We start from the raw sequence: 18613 nt of genomic DNA on the forward strand, positions 1-18613 counted from the left end.
GGACTGAACCTCGAGGAGTCAGAGAGGGTCTGGACTGAACCTCGAGGAGTCAGAGAGGATCTGGACTGAACCTCAAGGAGTCAGAGAGGGTCTGGACTGAACCTCGAGGAGTCAGAGAGGATCTGGACTGAACCTCGAGGAGTCAGAGAGGGTCTGGACCGGACCCTTGAAGAGTCAGAGAGGATCTGGACTGAACCTCGAGGAGTCAGAGAGGGTCTGGACTGAACCTCGAAGAGTCAGAGAGGGTCTAGACTGAACCTCGAGGAGTCAGAGAGGATCTGGACTGAACCTCGAGGAGTCAGAGACGGTCTGGACTGAACCTCGAGGAGTCAGAGAGGATCTGGACTGAACCTCGAGGAGTCAGAGAGGGTCTGGACTGAACCTCGAAGAGTCAGAGAGGATCTGGACTGAACCTCAAGGAGTCAGAGAGGGTCTGGACTGAACCTCGAAGAGTCAGAGAGGGTCTGGACTGAACCTCACATTTTTCAACCTGTGAGCAGTTGGTGTTCTTACCATGAGCTCCACATGGATCACAAGAGTGGGTGAAGGGCTGGAGGTCACCTAAAGGTCATAGGATCAGGTTTAACCTTGAATCCATCACACACACACATACACGCTTTAATCCCAGAGTAATCTTCTTAAGGTCACCGCTAACTGGTCATACTATGTCCCTTCCCTGTGTCCTCCCTTCCCTGGACACAGGCACCTGCAGAGGGGGGGATTTTTACGCACACACACACACACACACACTTATTGTGTATATTTCATAAGCTGATACATGTGGATGTGCTAAGCCTTCAGCCATGTGAGGAAGTGAGTAGGATAGATTGAAGTGTTTTTGTTTGTGTAGCCTAGTGTCTCCTTTCTTTTCCTCTCCATCCGTCCACTGGGTTCTCTCTCTCTCTGTGTCTGTGTTTCTCTCTCTCTGTCTCTCTCTGTGTCTCTCTCTCTCTCTCTCTCTCTCTTTGTCTGTGCGTCTCTCTCCTCTAACACCTGCAGCTCTTGTGCTGCTTACAGTCTGGCATCTTCTCAACGTGGAACTTTTCACTCATGAAAAGCGAAAACTGTGTGTATAAACTTGTAGGATATCATTATAATTACATAAGACAGGGGCTTATGTAGCTGATCGCTGTGTGTCGGTCTCTCTGGACCCATGTCTGATAAAGAGAGCAAGGGGAAGAGAGCGAGAGAAGCAGGGAGGGAGAGAACCAGGGGAGGTCAGACGAGAGAGAGAACCAGGGGAGGTTAGACGAGAGAGAGAACCAGGGGAGGTCAGACGAGAGAGGGAGAGAGAGAGAGAACCAGGGGAGGTCAGACTAGAGAGGGAGAGAGAGAACCAGGGGAGGTCAGACTAGAGAGGGAGAGAGAGAGAGAACCAGGGGAGGTCAGACTAGAGAGGGAGAGAGAGAGAGAGAACCAGGGGAGGTCAGACTAGAGAGGGAGAGAGAGAGAACCAGGGGAGGTCAGACTAGAGAGGGAGAGAGAGAGAGAACCAGGGGAGGTCAGACTAGAGAGGGAGAGAGAGAGAGAACCAGGGGAGGTCAGACTAGAGAGGGAGAGAGAGAGAGAGAACCAGGGGAGGTCAGACTAGAGAGGGAGAGAGAGAGAGTGAACCAGGGGAGGTCAGACTAGAGAGGGAGAGAGAGAGAACCAGGGGAGGTCAGACTAGAGAGGGAGAGAGAGAGAGAGAGAACCAGGGGAGGTCAGACTAGAGAGGGAGAGAGAGAGAGAACCAGGGGAGGTCAGACTAGAGAGGGAGGCAGTGGAGGAGGAGGAGCTGACAGCAAGGCTTGAGTGCAGTGAGGGTGCTGAGACGATTCTCCGTGAGTCGCTGCTATTTTTAGTCTCCCTCAAGGGGGCGAGGCCTAATCCAGCCCGCCTCCAGGGGCTTAGCCAGCCTGATCAGAGAGAGAGAGAGAGGACCGCCTCGGTCTGTCACCACGGAAGTCGCCGCATTGCCAACGAAGACAACAGGTTGTCACAGAGTGTGACCCTGACCTGAGCAGGAGCCATGCAGATCTGCTCCGGGCTGGACCCCACCTGCCGCTGTGAGGGGGGCTGAGCCGGGGGGCTCAGAGGGGGGCTAAGAGGGGACTAGACAGGGTAGGAGACCAGCGCTCGGACACAGCATGAACCATCGTCTGGACTGGCTGCCTCTGGGGTGCTGCACAGGCGGCCGGCAATGGCCTCGAACACAGAGCCTGGACGAAGGAGAAGGGGAGAAAGGAGGAGGAGAGGGGGAGAGAGGAGGAGGAGAGGGGGAGAGAGGAGGAGGAGAGGGGGAGAGAGGAGGAGGAGAGGGGGAAAGAGGAATGTGCAGGCTGGACCTGAGTGGGCTGGGAGACCTGAGGACCAGTGTGGTGCTGATCTACACTCCAGCTGGGAACACCTGTCTGCTCAAACTGGTGGGAGTGATACAGGGAGCGGGGGTAGAGGGAGAGAGTAAGCAGACTCTGATCTCTGCTTTCTCCTCGTAGATCCTTCCTCCTCTCCTTTCTCCATCCTCTGTCCCTCCTTTCCTCCTTCCTCTCCTCCTCTCTGCCTCATCTCCCTCCTCTTCTCTCCTCCTCTCTCCATCCTCCTCTCCTCTCCTCCTCTCTCCCTCCTCTCCTCCTCCCTCCTCTCCTCCTCTCCTCTCCTCTCTCCTCCTCTCTCCCATTAGCTTGCTGGTTTTGCTCCTTGCTGTCTTGCTATGTGTCCAGTAGCTGCTGTATCTTCAAGACTAAAGTTGTTTTGGTGTCAAAGTCTTCTACCCTCTAACCTCTACCTAGCACTACTTAATTGGAAGTCTGTTGTTTAAATGTAAATGTGTTTTCTTTTTCGTGTCTGAAGGTTAATGTGTCTCTCAGAGATCAGAATCACAGCAGAGAGGAGAGCAGGTTAACTTCCAGCTTGTCTGATATTTACGTGAAGCACTGGTACCATACGCCCCTGCTAGCGCTAGAAGCTAATGATGAGTGCTACTGCTAACAGCACTGTCAGCAGCACAGTGAGAGCTCCATGTAAATCCGCCAAACAGACCTGGTGTTGTTCTCTGAGCTGCAAGGTGACTGTGTGAGAAAGGATCCCTGCAGAGGTGGAACTGTGGATGAACAATGTCGAGTCATGCACTGCTAGTTACTGCCTGGTGGGAAATACAAATATGGTTCTGTACAGAGAGTGTAGGGAGAGAGACTGTCAAGCAGCAGTAACGGGGGGAGATGGAGAGAGATGGAGGGGGAGAAAGGGGAGAGAGGGAGGATCAGATGGAGAGAGATAGAGAACGGGGGGGAGATGGAGATAGAGGGAGGATCAGATGGAGGGAGATAGAGAGAAGGGGAGAGAGGGAGGGGGAGATGGAGAGATGTAGAGAGAAGGGGAGAGAGGGAGGGGGTGATGGAGAGATGTAGAGAGAAGGGGAGAGAGGGAGGGGGTGATGGAGAGATGTAGAGAGAAGGGGAGAGAGGGAGGGGGTGATGGAGAGATGTAGAGAGAAGGGGAGAGAGGGAGGGGGTGATGGAGAGATGTAGAGAGAAGGGGAGAGAGGGAGGGGGAGATGGAGAGATGTAGAGAGAAGGGGAGAGAGGGAGGGGGAGATGGAGAGATGTAGAGAGAAGGGGAGAGAGGGAGGATCAGATGGAGAGATGTAGAGAGAAGGGGAGAGAGGGAGGGGGTGATGGAGAGAGAAGGGGAGAGAGGGAGGGGGAGATGGAGAGATGTAGAGAGAAGGGGAGAGAGGGAGGGGGTGATGTAGAGAGAAGGGGAGAGAGGGAGGGGGAGATGGAGAGATGTAGAGAGAAGGGGAGAGAGGGAGGGGGAGATGGAGAGATGTAGAGAGAAGGGGAGAGAGGGAGGGGGAGATGGAGAGATGTAGAGAGAAGGGCAGAGAGGGAGGATGTGTGGCTGAATTTAACAGGAACAAGTGATTCTGCATCAGCTGGAGCTCCACCTGGATCACAAGAGCAGGTTAGGGTGACGACACCAGGGTTAGTGGTGTTGACATGAGCTGTGGAGGAAAGCTGTTTCATGTGAGTGTGTGTGTGTGTGTGTGTGCCCCTGCTGTATGATGGAGCAGGGCTGGAGGAGCTGGGTGATGGAGCAGGGCTGGAGGAGCTGTGTGATGGAGCAGGGCTGGAGGAGGGAGCTGGGTGATGGAGCAGGGCTGGAGGAGCTGGGTGATGGAGCAGGGCTGGAGGAGCTGTGTGATGGAGCAGGGCTGGAGGAGGGAGCTGGGTGATGGAGCAGGGCTGGAGTAGCTGTGTGATGGAGCAGGGCTGGAGGAGCTGTGTGATGGAGCAGGGCTGGAGGAGCTGTGTGATGGAGCAGGGCTGGAGGAGGGAGCTGGGTGATGGAGCAGGGCTGGAGGAGCTGGGTGATGGAGCAGGGCTGGATGAGGGAGCTGGGTGATGGAGCAGGGCTGGAGGAGCTGTGTGATGGAGCAGGGCTGGAGGAGGGAGCTGGGTGATGGAGCAGGGCTGGAGGAGCTGGGTGATGGAGCAGGGCTGGATGAGGGAGCTGGGTGATGGAGCAGGGCTGGAGGAGCTGTGTGATGGAGCAGGGCTGGAGGAGCTGTGTGATGGAGCAGGGCTGGATGAGGGAGCTGTGTGATGGAGCAGGGCTGGAGGAGGGAGCTGGGTGATGGAGCAGGGCTGGATGAGGGAGCTGGGTGATGGAGCAGGGCTGGAGGAGGGAGCTGTGTGATGGAGCAGGGCTGGAGGAAGGAGATGGGTGATGGAGTAGGGCTGGAGGAAGGAGCTGGGTGATGGAGCAGGGCTGGAGGAGGGAGCTGGGTGATGGAGCAGGGCTGGAGGAGCTGGGTGATGGAGCAGGGCTGGAGGAGCTGTGTGATGGAGCAGGGCTGGAGGAGCTGTGTGATGGAGCAGGGCTGGAGGAGCTGGGTAATGGAGCAGGGCTGGAGGAGGGAGCTGGGTGATGGAGCAGGGCTGGAGGAGGGAACTGGGTGATGGAGCAGGGCTGGAGGAGGGAGCTGGGTGATGGAGCAGGGCTGGAGGAGGGAGCTGTGTGATGGAGCAGGGCTGGAGGAGGGAGCTGTGTGATGGAGCAGGGCTGGAGGAGGGAGCTGTGTGATGGAGCAGGGCTGGAGGAGGGAGCTGTGTGATGGAGCAGGGCTGGAGGAGAACAGCTCTCAGGGTTGCAGCTTTGCTTCACCAGGTAGGAGAGAGAGAGTGTGAGTGTGTGATCTTTAAGAGTGCTGAGTCTGAGTTTGGGATAGCGTGTTGATGTACCTTGACCCACTCTGAGTCAGTATCTTTGAAGTTATAATGTTTGTGTGTTAGTGTTTATGTGTGTGTGTTTGAGGTGTTAGTGTTACGGGGAACTATAAATTCGGTTTGCAGCTTGTGGATACAGAGAACTTCTTATCTCCTGGCAGGGTTGATGTCAGTCTGACCCACTTATGTCTTCTTAGCTGTTAATGTTTGTTGCTGCTTGTATGTGTGTGTGTGTGTGTATGAATGTGTGTGTTTACGTGTGTGTGTACGTACATGTGTGTGTTTATGTGTGTGTGTAGGTATGTGTGTGTGTGTGTGTGCGCTCCTCCCTCCTTCAGAGCAGCAGGTTTTTGGGTCAGTGCTCGTGGGAGCAGAGCTCCTCTAGCTGAGAGACTGTAAGTGCAGCAGTGGATGCCAGCATGGTATACACACATACATACACACACATACACATGTACACACACACAACGTACACACATGCCACTTTACCTTGTAAAGCCGTCAGAAGGATAAACAGACCAGTATTCAAGAAACTCCGCCCTCGTCATGTGACCTGGGGATTGAACATGATTGTTGTTGTTACTTGACCACCTTGTACACTGTAAACTGTACAACACAGTCTGAGTGTGTGTAACCCTAACCATGATAGAGGTCCTACAGTCTGTGTATGTGTATTCCTAACCATGATAGAGGTCCTACAGAATGTGTGTGTGTAGGGGGGGGGGGGTAAATGTGAGTGTGTACGCTGATAAGGTTCAGATCTAAATCCTGTTTACCCCCAGTGGGATGAGCTGAAGGTTTAACTGTCTTAGAGCCCGGAGCCTCTCTGGGCTGATAGGTCCTCTATCCAGAGTTAGTGTGCTCTTGGTGCTTTCTATTTTCAGTCAGCTGCTGCCAAACCATTGTTTTTCTGTGTGTGTTTGTGTGTGTGTTTGTGTGTGTGTTTGTGTGTGTTTTTCTGTGTGTGTTTTTCTGTGTGTGTGTTATTGTGTGCGTGTTATTGTGTGTGTTTGTGCACAAGCTTGTGCAAAGGAATGAAACACACTAGCTTCAGCCTCTGTGTCGAGAGGGTCAGGATCCAGCTGGTGGTGGTGTAGGGGAGGGTGGTGTAGGGGATGGTGGTGTAGGGGAGGGTGGTGGAGGGGATGGTGGTGGAGGGGAGGGTGGTGTAGGGGAGGGTGGTGGAGGGGAGGGTGGTGGAGGGGATGGTGGTGTAGGGTATGGTGGTGTAGGGGAGGGTAGTGTAGGGGATGGTGGTGGAGGGGAGGGTGGTGGAGGGGAGGGTGGTGGAGGGGAGGGTGGTGTAGGGGATGGTGGTGTAGGGGAGGGTGGTGGAGGGGATGGTGGTGTAGGGGAGGGTGGTGTAGGGGATGGTGGTGTAGGTGGAGGCGGTGGTGGTGGAGGTGATGGTGGTTTAGGTGGAGGCGGTGGTGGTTTAGGTGGAGGAGGTGGTGGTGTAGGTGAAGGTGGTGGAGGTGATGGTGGTGTAGGTGGTGGTGTAAGTGGTGGAGGTGATGGTGGTGTAGGTGGTGGAGGTGATGGTGGTGGAGGTGGAGGTGAAGGTGGTGGAGGGGATGGAGGTGGAGGAGGTGGAGGTGGTGGTGGTGTAGATCGTGGTGCAGGTGATGGTGGTGGTTTAGGTGGTGGAGGTGAAGGTGGTGGAGGTGATGGTGGTATAGGTTGTGGTGCAGGTGGTGGTGGTGTAGGTGGTTGAGGTGATGGAGGTGGAGATGGAGGTGGTGGAGGTGATGGTGGTGGAGGTGAAGGCGGTGGAGGGGATGGAGGTGGAAGTGGTGGAGGTGATGGTGGTAAAAGTTGTGGTGGTGGTGTAGGTGGTTGAGGTGATGGAGGTGGAGGTGGAGGAAGTTTTAACCCACGGTGTCTCTCCCCTTAGAGCTCAGGAATGGAGGAGACTGTCTGGGAGCAGTACACTGTGACTCTACAGAGGGTGAGTTCGGCCCTCTACTCTCTCCCCTAAACTCCCTCCCCCTTCTCACCCTCTACTCTCTCCCCTAAACTCCCTCCCCCTTCTCACCCTCTACTCTGTCCCCTAAACGCCCTCACCCTTCTCCCCTTTCTCACCCTCTATCCTCTCCCCTAAACTCCCTGTCTCTTCTCCCCCCCAACTCCTTTCTCCCTCTCTTTTCTCTCTCTTTGTGTGATAATATATCTCTCTCTCTCCCCTCTCCATCCCTCTGCATCTTTGCATCTATGTGTGGTGTGTGTGACTGTCAGGAGCATGAGCGTTAAAGAGCAGGTGGCATAAACATCTGTCTGTCCTTCCTTCTCTATCCATTTACCCCTCAACACAACTCTCTCTCTCCTCTCTCTCCCTCGCTCTCTCCCTCCCTCCCTCCATTTCTCTCTCCCTCCCTCTCTCTCTCCTCCCTCTCTCTCCCTCCCTCTCTCTCTCCTCCTTCTCCATATCTCCATCTCATCAGGATGCCAAGATGGGTTTTGGCATTGCCGTGTCGGGGGGGCGGGACAATCCCAATGTGGACAGCGGAGAGACGTCCATCATCGTGTCTGACGTCCTGCAGGGAGGCCCCGCTGACGGCCTGCTGTTGTTAGTCCACTTCCAGCCACATCAAACCATATCCTGCTACATCCACGTTATTAGGAAACATCCTGTCACATCCACCTTATTAGGAAACATCCTGCCACATCCATGTTATTAGGAAACATCCTGCCACATCCACGTTATTAGGAAACATCCAGCCACATCAAACCATATCCTGCCACATCCACGTTATTAGGAAACATCCTGCCACATCCACGTTATTAGGAAACATCCAGCCACATCAAACCATATCCTGCCACATCCACGTTATTAGGAAACATCCTGCCACATCCATGTTATTAGGAAACATCCAGCCACATCAAACCATATCCTGCCACATCCACGTTATTAGGAAACATCCTGTCACATCCACCTTATTAGGAAACATCCTGCCACATCCATGTTATTAGGAAACATCCTGCCACATCCACATCAAACCATATCCTGCCACATCCACGTTATTAGGAAACATCCTGCCACATCCACGTTATTAGGAAACATCCAGCCACATCAAACCATATCCTGCCACATCCACGTTATTAGGAAACATCCTGCCACATCCATGTTATTAGGAAACATCCAGCCACATCAAACCATATCCTGCCACATCCACGTTATTAGGAAACATCCAGCCACATCAAACCATATCCTGCCACATCCACGTTATTAGGAAACATCCTGCCACGTCCACGTTATTAGGAAACATCCTGCCACGTCCACGTTATTAGGAAACATCCTGCCACGTCCACGTTATTAGGAAACATCCTGCCACATCCACGTTATTAGGAAACATCCTGCCACGTCCACGTTATTAGGAAACATCCTGCCACGTCCACGTTATTAGGAAACATCCTGCCACATCCATGTTATTAGGAAACATCCAGCCACATCCACGTTATTAGGAAACATCCTGCCACGTCCACGTTATTAGGAAACATCCTGCCACATCCATGTTATTAGGAAACATCCAGCCACATCCACGTTATTAGGAAACATCCTGTCACAACTACATCAGAACACGTGCAGTAACACCTCACAGATCTTATACACACAAGTTTATGTCACATGAAAATGCGCGAGGCAATAATCTTTATCCCCCTCCTCCAGTGAGAGCGACCGGGTCATCCAGGTCAACACCATCCTCATGGACAATGTGCCTCATTCCTTTGCTGTTCAGCAACTGCGGAAATGTGGGAAGGTCGCAAAGATAGTGAGTACCCGGACCCCTGATCCTGGCCTTAATCCAGACCCCTGACCCCGGCCATAACCCTCACCCCGGCCATAACCCTGACTCCAGCCATAACCCTGACCCTGGCCATAACCCTGACACCAGCCATAACCCCTGACCCCGGCCATAACCCTGACTCCAGCCATAACCCTGACCCCAGCCATAACCCTGACCCTGGCCATAACTCTGACCCCGGCCATAACCCTGACCCCGGCCATAACCCTGACCCCGGCCATAACCCTGACCCCTGACCCCGGCCATAACCCTGACCCCGGCCATAACCCTGACCCCTGACCCCGGCCATAACCCTGACCATGGCCATAACCCTAACCCCGGCCATAACCCTGACTCCTGACCCCAACCATAACCCTGACCCCGGCCATAACCCTGACTCCTGACCCCAGCCGTAACCCTGACCCCTGACCCCGGCCATAAACCTAACCCCGGCCATAACCCTGACTCCTGACCCCAGCCATAACCCTGACCCTTGACCCTGACCCCTGACCCTGACCCTGGTGAACACTAGTTACATGATTGGGGTCTCTGTGGCGCTATTTTTGTACACGATGTTCTTGCAGTCATGGTGACAGTAGAGCCTACAGCAGGCTGCTAGTCTGGATGTTGTCATGGTGACAGTGGAGGCACAGGGAACAGCTGCACAGTCACACAAACACAGCCTGCTTATTTGTGCATTTAAGTGTGTGCGTGAGCTTGGTTTGTTTGTGTGTGTGTTGGGTTTGATCTGATGTGTTTGTTTGTGAAGAAAGATCAGGTGAGAGAGTGTGTGCGTGTGTGTGTGTGAGAGAGATAGAGAGAGAGTGAGTTAGTACATGCTCTAATCTCTTGGGTTCAGTGAAACACGTGTTATCTAACCCAGTGCTCCAGTGTAGAGCAGAATGTCTCTGTATTAGTCTCAGCTCACTCAAATGTGATGTTGCTGCTAGTTGACTAGTTGGAACATTACCCACAGTGGATCCGTACAGTAAAATACAATGAAAGTATGCTCTGTAATTTGGGAAAATAACACTTACTCAATCTTTATTTAAGTTGTGTGTGTGTGTGTGTGACAGACAGTGAAGAGACCAAGGAAGGTTTCTCTCCACTCCTTGAAGCAGCCTCCGTCTCCAGACCCCTCTACCCGTTACTATGACTCCGACGCCCCCTGGCCCCAGGACAACGGGGGCCCCGGGTTCCCCCGCCCCCGTGACCACACCCCCGAAAACAAGACCCACCTGGAACCCGAGTACCACGCCCGCGACTACGACCGTAACCGTGGGCGTAGCCGGGGGCGTAGCCAGGAGAGGGCATCGCCCAGCCCAGATGGCCGGCGTGACGGGAGCCGGGGGCGGAGCTTGGACCGTGAACCGAGCGGCCCAGAGAGGCCCCGGTATCCAGGGGAACGGGGGCGCAGTGGGGAGTTGGGGGGGGGCTATGGCCGGGGGGACAGCTACGAGCGTGGGGGAGGAGGAGGGGGGAGGTACAGCCCCGACACGCCCAGGATCATGAGGGGGAGGAGCCGAGATCAGGACCCCTCCCCTGAGCCTGGGAGAACCGCCCCCCACGGCCTGGAGCCTCTGGAAAAACCTCTCAACGTCCTGCTGGTCAAGAACCGCCCCAACGAAGGTACCGCCTCCCCCTCACCCCTCGCCTTAACCCCCCCAACCGCTCCTCCCCCTAACCCCTCCCCTTAACCCCACCCCCTAACCCCCTCTTCTTTGTGTCACTTTACACCTTTTATCATAGAGCAGACATTTTGATCCATAGCAATGTAGAAACAGGGCAGACAGGTTTGACTGTATTTTCATGTTCAGAGTCAAGGTCTGTATTCACCAGTTCTCTGTTCTAAACATAATGACACTGATCAGACAAGGACAGTGCAGACTGAAGCACTGGAAGGATGTTGTTTGGTTACCTCCACAGTTGTTGTGAGTCTTAATGTGTACGCTTGCGTGTGTGTGTCTGTGTGTATCTGTGTGTGTGTAGAGTACGGTCTGAGGCTGGGGAGTCAGATCTTCATTAAGGAGATGAGCAGCACCGGCCTGGCTGCCAGGGACGGCAGTCTGCAGGAGGGAGACATCATCCTTAAGGTCAGTTCCTCTGACCTTGGACCTTGAGGATTGTTACACTGTAACATTGTAACATTGCAACTCTTTGACTTTAACACTGAAACACTGTGACAATGTAGCTGTAAAACTGTAGAACTGTAACACAACGTCTCTGACTGTAACACTGGAACACGTTGCTCTGACTGTAACACAGTGTCTCTGACTAGAACACTGGAACACAATGTGTCTGACTGAAACACGATGTCTCTGCCTAGAACACTGGAACACGATGTGTCTGACTAGAACATTGGAACACAGTGTCTCTGACTGGAACACTGGAACACAGTGTCTCTGACTGGAACATTGGAACACAGTGTCTCTGACTGGAACATTGGAACACAGTGTCTCTGACTAGAACATTGGAACACAGTGTCTCTGACTAGAACATTGGAACACAGTGTCTCTGACTGGAACATTGGAACACAGTGTCTCTGACTAGAACACTGGAACACAGTGTCTCTGACTGGAACACTGGAACACAGTGTCTCTGACTGGAACATTGGAACACAGTGTCTCTGACTGGAACATTGGAACACAGTGTCTCTGACTGGAACATTGGAACACAGTGTCTCTGACTAGAACACTGGAACACAGTGTCTCTGACTGGAACACTGGAACACAGTGTCTCTGACTGGAACATTGGAACACAGTGTCTCTGACTGGAACACAGTGTCTCTGACTGGAACATTGGAACACAGTGTCTCTGACTAGAACACTGGAACACAGTGTCTCTGACTGGAACATTGGAACACAGTGTCTCTGACTAGAACACTGGAACACAGTGTCTCTGACTAGAACATTGGAACACAGTGTCTCTGACTAGAACATTGGAACACAGTGTCTCTGACTAGAACATTGGAACACAGTGTCTCTGACTGGAACATTGGAACACAGTGTCTCTGACTGGAACACAATGTCTCTGGCTGGAACATTGGAACACAGTGTCTCTGACTAGAACACTGGAACACAGTGTCTCTGACTGGAACATTGGAACACGATGTCTCCGACTAGAACACTGGAACACAGTGTCTCTTACTGGAACACAATGTCTCTGACTGGAACACTGGAACACAATGTCTCTGACTAGAACACTGGAACACAATGTCTCTGACTGGAACACTGTCCCCCCAGATAAACGGCACAGTGACGGAGAACCTGTCCCTGAGCGATGCGGGCCGGCTGATTGAGCGCTCCCGGGGAAAGCTGCAGCTGGTGGTGCAGAGAGACCACCGACACGTCCTGGTGCGAATCCCCCCGCTGCTCGACTCCGATTCTGAGCCTGATGGTGAGTCATGTGACCCGGCCAATAACAGTAGTGTATAGTTGCCATAGAGATGGGGCGGTTTCCCACACACGTTACTTGGAACCTCTTATTACAGCATATTGATAGGGTTAGGGTTAGCTGTCTAACCCTGAGAATATAGATTTACTTATTGATTCCTTTTTGGGAGTTTGATGTGTCTTGGAAACCAGCCTGTACTGTAGCTGTGTGGTCAGAGTACAGTTTATGGCAGTGTGGATGCTAGAAGGTCCATTAACAGTCATTCATGTCATCAGACATATCCAGTGGCATTATTTCAACATTCCTAGAGAGGAGTCTGGCCTGACCAGGCCTGCAGACCCTCACCTGGCTGGGAGGGCTTCCACATGAAAACCCACATTTGAAAAAGTGTCACGTTCTGGCTTGGCAACTGCTGGCTGGCGTGAACAATGCATACACCCTACACGCACACACACACACACACACACACACACACATTACCCTACACACACATTCACCCTACACACACACACACATTACCCTACACACACATTCACCCTACACACACACACACATTACCCTACACACACATTCACCCTACACACACACACACTTACCCTACACACACATTCACCCTACACACACACACACTTACCCTACACACACATTCACCCTACACACACACACACACAGTCAAACACACAAACGGAGAGCCGTCACAATAAAGGCGTAGCGTCCTCGGGTTAGGGTTAGTTCCCTCCTCTAGGGTTAGGGTTAGAGAACACTAACCTAACCCTAACCCTTGGTGAAGTGTTGATATTAATAACCAGTCTGCAAGTGAGGACTGTTCTCCAAGCTGCCTAGACAAGAACAGAGCATTTTAACTACAAAAAGAGATTTCTTCCACCGTACAAAAAGAGAAATCCTTTTTTGTGTTCTCTCTTCCAGATAAAATGTCATACTTTTAGATGAAGGACCCCAAGACATGCTGTGTGCTTGCTTGGTCTTAAAGCTGCAACCACATGGAAAGCTTGCACAGCTTTGTTTTTGCTATAGCTTAACATTTTTACTTTTCCTAAACCAATAAAGTATTTTAATCACTTTATTTTGTATTGTGTGATTTTTATACCCAGACTAAGTTGAATAATGCCAGTGGAACAACTATTTTAATGAACTTAGAATAACATTTGATCTTGATGGTAACTGCCACTTTACATGTGTTTAGATGTATCCTCACCAGTCTTGTTTTGTGTAGTAAGACCATGTTGTGTGTAGTAAGACCATGTTGTGTGTAGTAAGACCATGTTGTGTGTAGTAAGACCATGTTGTGTGTAGTAAGACCATGTTGTGCAGAAAGAGTCTGACATTCTCCTAAGCACAGAAAGTTGCATGAGACCATGGTGTCAAAGTGGGTAAGATGACATCATAATACACTGTTATTAACCTACGTCTGTGTTTAACAGGTTTTTAATATTCCTCAGGCTCATGTTTCCATAACTCCTACATTGACGCTGTCCCCTACTGACTCATGATTGACCATGTATCTCAATTAAGACTGTTGACCTCACTTCCTGCTAAGAAGGTCATTGTGAGGGCTCACCCCTCTCTCTCTTATCTGAGAGCCCCATTTGTAAGAAGTCATTTCAGGACTCCTATTGGTTCAGCGGGAGTAGAGGGCAGTGTAGGATTTGAGCGAGAAAATGTTTCTCCCTTTCTCCTCCTCTTTCTACATCCCTCCCTCTCTCCTGCTCCCTCTCTCCCCCCTCCATCCTCCTCCTCTTTCTACATCCCTCCCTCTCTCCTGCTCCCTCTCTCTCCCCTCCCTCCTCCTCTTTCTACATTCCTCCCTCTCTCCTGCTCCCTCTCTCCCCCCTCCATCCTCCTCTCTTCCTACATCCCTCCCTCTCTCCTGCTCCCTCTCTCTCCCCTCCCTCCTCCTCTTTCTACATCCCTCCCTCTCACCTGCTCCCTCTCTCCCCCCTCCATCCTCCTCTCTTCCTACATCCCTCCCTCTCACCTGCTCCCTCTCTCTCCCCTCCCTCCTCCTCTTTCTACATCCCTCCCTCTCACCTGCTCCCTCTCTCTCCCCTCCATCCTCCTCTCTTCCTACATCCCTCCCTCTCACCTGCTCCCTCTCTCTCCCCTCCCTCCTCCTCTTTCTACATCCCTCCCTCTCACCTGCTCCCTCTCTCTCCCCTCCATCCTCCTCCTCTTTCTACATCCCTCCCTCTCTCCTGCTCCCTCTCTTCCCCCTCCATCCTCCTCTCTTCCTACATCCCAACTCATAATCCAGACGATCTAGATGAGATTCAACGTATTAATCCCTCCCTCCCGCCTTGTGACAGATCTCATGGCCAACACTACTTAGCACTGAAGTTTGTAGGCTGAGTGTGTGTGTGTGTGTGTGCTCAGAGGGAAATGATTAAAACACTCTCTTTCACCCCTTACTCCACAGAGTTCCCTCCAGCCTCACCCCCAGCCTGGCAACCTGTGCAGCCTGGCAGCCTGTGTAGCCTGTGCAGCCTGTGCAGCCTGGCAGCCTGTGCAGCCTGTGTAGACTGTGCAGCCTGTGTAGCCTGGCAGCCTGTGCAGCATGTGAAGCCTGTGTAGTCTGGCAGCCTGTGCAGCCTGGCAGCCTGTGCAGCCTGGCAGCCTGTGCAGCCTGTGCAGCCTGTGCAGCCTGGCAGCCTGTGCAGCCTGTGTAGCCTGTGTAGTCTGGCAGCCTGTGCAGCCTGTGCAGCCTGTGTAGTCTGGCAGCCTGTGCAGCCTGTGCAGCCTGGCAGCCCATGCAGCCTGTGTAGTCTGTGCAGCCTGTGTAGCCTGGCAGCTTGTGCAGCATGTGCAGCCTGGCAGCCTGTGTAGTCTGTGCAGCCTGTATAGCCTGTGCAGCCTGGCAGCCTGTGCAGCATGTGCAGTCTGTGTAGCCTGGCAGCCTGTGCAGCCTGTGTAGTCTGTGCAGCCTGTGCAGTCTGTGCAGCCTGTGTAGCCTGTGCAGCATGTGCAGCCTGGCAGCCTGTGTAGTCTGTGCAGCCTGTGCAGCCTGTGTAGCCTGTGCAGCCTGTGCCAAAACTCTGATAAAAGAGACAGGAACGATGTGGAGGGAGGGAAGCAGAGAGAGAGAGAAAGAGTGCAGGGTACATAGTGTTCTGTACAAGACCAGTCAACTCAAAACATGACATCAAACAGGCCTCCAGTCCAACGTGCGCACACAAGTACACACACACACACACACACACATAGTAACACACATTCATATACACACCCGTTCACACGTGCACAGCCCTAATCCTATGTGCCCCCTGTGCTGTGACCTTCCAATGTCTGATGTTATTATACTTCATCCACCCTCCCCTGCCAGTACTGTCTCACCCCACAGCCATCCTTTAGTACTGAGAATTACTTGCAAATGGAAATCTTTTGTGAATATATACGTCGGCCTGCCTTCCTGCCTGCCTGCCTGCCTGCCTGCCTGCCTGCCTGCCTGCCTGCCTGCCTGCCTGCCTGCCTGCCTGCCTGCCTGTCTGTCTGTCTGTCTGTCTGTCTGTCTGTCTGTCTGCCTGTCTGTTTCTGTCTGTCTGCCTGTCTGTCTGTCCGCCTGTCCGTCAGCATGTGTAGCATGTTCACCCACAAGGAAGCATTCACAGAAGCACCACTCAGCAAACCACCCTCCCTCTCTACCCCTCACCCCTTATCAGTTCATCTCCGTCCATCTCTCTCTGTCTCTACCTCCCTCCTCTCTCCTTCCTCGCCCAGTCTCCCTCCCTCCTTCGGGAGATGGTTACCCCTGTTCTAGGTCTAGAGTTCTGCAGTGTTCTGGGTCTCTGCAGTGTTCTGGGTCTAGAGTTCTGCAGTGTTCTGGGTCTAGAGCTCTACAGTGTTCTGGGTCTAGAGTTCTGCAGTGTTCTGGGTCTAGAGCTCTACAGTGTTCTGGGTCTAGAGCTCTGCAGTGTTCTGGGTCTAGAGTTCTGCAGTGTTCTGGGTCTAGAGCTCTACAGTGTTCTGGGTCTAGAGTTCTGCAGTGTTCTGGGTCTAGAGCTCTACAGTGTTCTGGGTCTAGAGTTCTGCAGTGTTCTGGGTCTAGAGCTCTACAGTGTTCTGGGTCTAGAGCTCTACAGTGTTCTGGGTCTAGAGCTCTGCAGTGTTCTGGGTCGAGAGCTCTGCAGTGTTCCAAACGTGCATCTCTGGAGCTCTAACTGAGCTGTAGCTGTGTGTCCTGCAGTGCAACCCTGTTCCCTCTCACTCAATGCTTTATGGGTTCTCTCAGTTTTGATGTCTGCTTCTTATTCCTTTCCTTCCCTCACCCCCCTCTCTCACTCCCTCCCCCCCCCTCCTTCACTCTTCTCCTCCCCATCTTTCTTTGCTGAGTGACTGTCAGGGTCTGTTAGAGAGCCGCTACTCTACATTTCTAATGTCTCAGTCCTACATGTCATACTTTTTCAGCTTGGTGAAAATACTAACTGTATTAGTGTACTACTTCCACAGCTGTTAACTGTGTACTGTCTGTGGAATTGGTATGCTAGTATCAGAGGGTAATCTGTGGGGCTTTGGGACCCAAATGGTCTTCCTCCTCACTGTCACCGGGTGGTTGGGTTTCTGGGATAACCTTCGTTCTGTGGCGGCTCATCTGGTGAAGGTGGTGGTTTAAACTGCTTTTTGTCTCTAACCTCTTTCTCTGTTCCTCCCCTTCTATCTCCATCTCTCTCCTTCCTTCACCCTCCTTCACCCTCCCTCCTCTCCCCTTCTATCTCTTTCTCTCCTTCACCCTCCCTCCTCTCCTTCTATCTCTTTCCCTATATCTCTCTCCTCCTCCCTCCTCCCCCATCCTTCCTTCTGTCTCGTAGAGATGTCAGAGATGGAGTCCCTCCGCTCCTACTCCCCCGAGACAGACAGGAGGCAGTCTGACCTGTCCTCCCACTCCTCCAACGAGAGAGACCTCACCAGGTGAGAGGGGGAGAGAGACCTCACCAGGTGAGAGGGGGAGAGAGACCTCACCAGGTGAGAGGGGGAGAGAGACCTCACCAGGTGAGAGGGGGACAGAGACCTCACCAGGTGAGAGGGGGACAGAGACCTCACCAGGTGAGAGAGGGACAGAGACCTCACCAGGTGAAAGGGGGACAGAGACCTCACCAGTTGAGAGAGGGAGAGAGACCTCACCAGGTGAGAGGGGGAGACCTCACCAGGTGAGAGGGGGAGAGAGACCTCACCAGGTGAAAGGGGGACAGAGACCTCACCAGTTGAGAGAGGGAGAGAGACCTCACCAGGTGAGAGGGGGAGACCTCACCAGGTGAAAGGGGGACAGAGACCTCACCAGGTGAGAGAGGGAGAGAGACCTCACCAGGTGAGAGGGGGAGAGAGACCTCACCAGGTGAGAGGGGGACAGAGACCTCACCAGGTGAGAGGGGGACAGAGACCTCACCAGGTGAGAGGGGGAGAGAGACCTCACCAGGTGAGAGGGGGAGAGAGACCTCACCAGGTGAGAGGGGGACAGAGACCTCACCAGGTGAGAGGGGGACAGAGACCTCACCAGGTGAGAGGGGGACAGAGACCTCACCAGGTGAGAGAGGGAGAGAGACCTCACCAGGTGAGAGGGGGACAGAGACCTCACCAGGTGAGAGAGGGACAGAGACCTCACCAGGTGAGAGAGGGAGAGAGACCTCACCAGGTGAGAGGGGGACAGAGACCTCACCAGGTGAAAGGGGGACAGAGACCTCACCAGGTGAGAGGGGGAGAGAGACCTCACCAGGTGAGAGGGGGAGAGAGACCTCACCAGGTGAAAGGGGGACAGAGACCTCACCAGTTGAGAGAGGGAGAGAGACCTCACCAGGTGAGAGGGGGACAGAGACCTCACCAGGTGAAAGGGGGACAGAGACCTCACCAGGTGAGAGAGGGAGAGAGACCTCACCAGGTGAGAGGGGGAGAGAGACCTCACCAGGTGAAAGGGGGACAGAGACCTCACCAGTTGAGAGAGGGAGAGAGACCTCACCAGGTGAGAGGGGGAGACCTCACCAGGTGAAAGGGGGACAGAGACCTCACCAGGTGAGGGGGGACAGAGACCTCACCAGGTGAGAGAGGGAGAGAGACCTCACCAGGTGAGAGGGGGACAGAGACCTCACCAGGTGAGAGGGGGACAGAGACCTCACCAGGTGAGAGGGGGACAGAGACCTCACCAGGTGAGAGAGGGAGAGAGACCTCACCAGGTGAGAGGGGGAGAGAGACCTCACCAGGTGAGAGGGGGAGAGAGACCTCACC

At 53.3% G+C, this 18613-nt stretch overlaps 1 protein-coding gene across 5 annotated transcripts in view; it reads left to right on the forward strand.

The window, feature by feature from the left end:
- tjp2b (tight junction protein 2b (zona occludens 2)) overlaps positions 1 to 18613 on the forward strand; it is a 79533-nt gene that overhangs the window by 47251 nt on the left and 13669 nt on the right. For all 5 annotated transcript variants that reach the window (XM_084690859.1, XM_084690860.1, XM_084690861.1 and 2 more), the window contains exons 2-8: positions 7105 to 7158; positions 7652 to 7776; positions 8878 to 8980; positions 10069 to 10621; positions 10982 to 11085; positions 12235 to 12388; positions 17206 to 17305. In XM_084690859.1, the coding sequence (XP_084546985.1) occupies positions 7105 to 7158; positions 7652 to 7776; positions 8878 to 8980; positions 10069 to 10621; positions 10982 to 11085; positions 12235 to 12388; positions 17206 to 17305 (1193 nt within the window). The remainder of the gene's footprint in view (positions 1 to 7104; positions 7159 to 7651; positions 7777 to 8877; positions 8981 to 10068; positions 10622 to 10981; positions 11086 to 12234; positions 12389 to 17205; positions 17306 to 18613) is intronic.

This window comes from Hypomesus nipponensis, chromosome 24 (assembly GCF_054491055.1).
Source record: "Hypomesus nipponensis isolate SF chromosome 24, ASM5449105v1, whole genome shotgun sequence".
Classification (NCBI taxonomy): Eukaryota; Metazoa; Chordata; class Actinopteri; order Osmeriformes; family Osmeridae; genus Hypomesus; species Hypomesus nipponensis.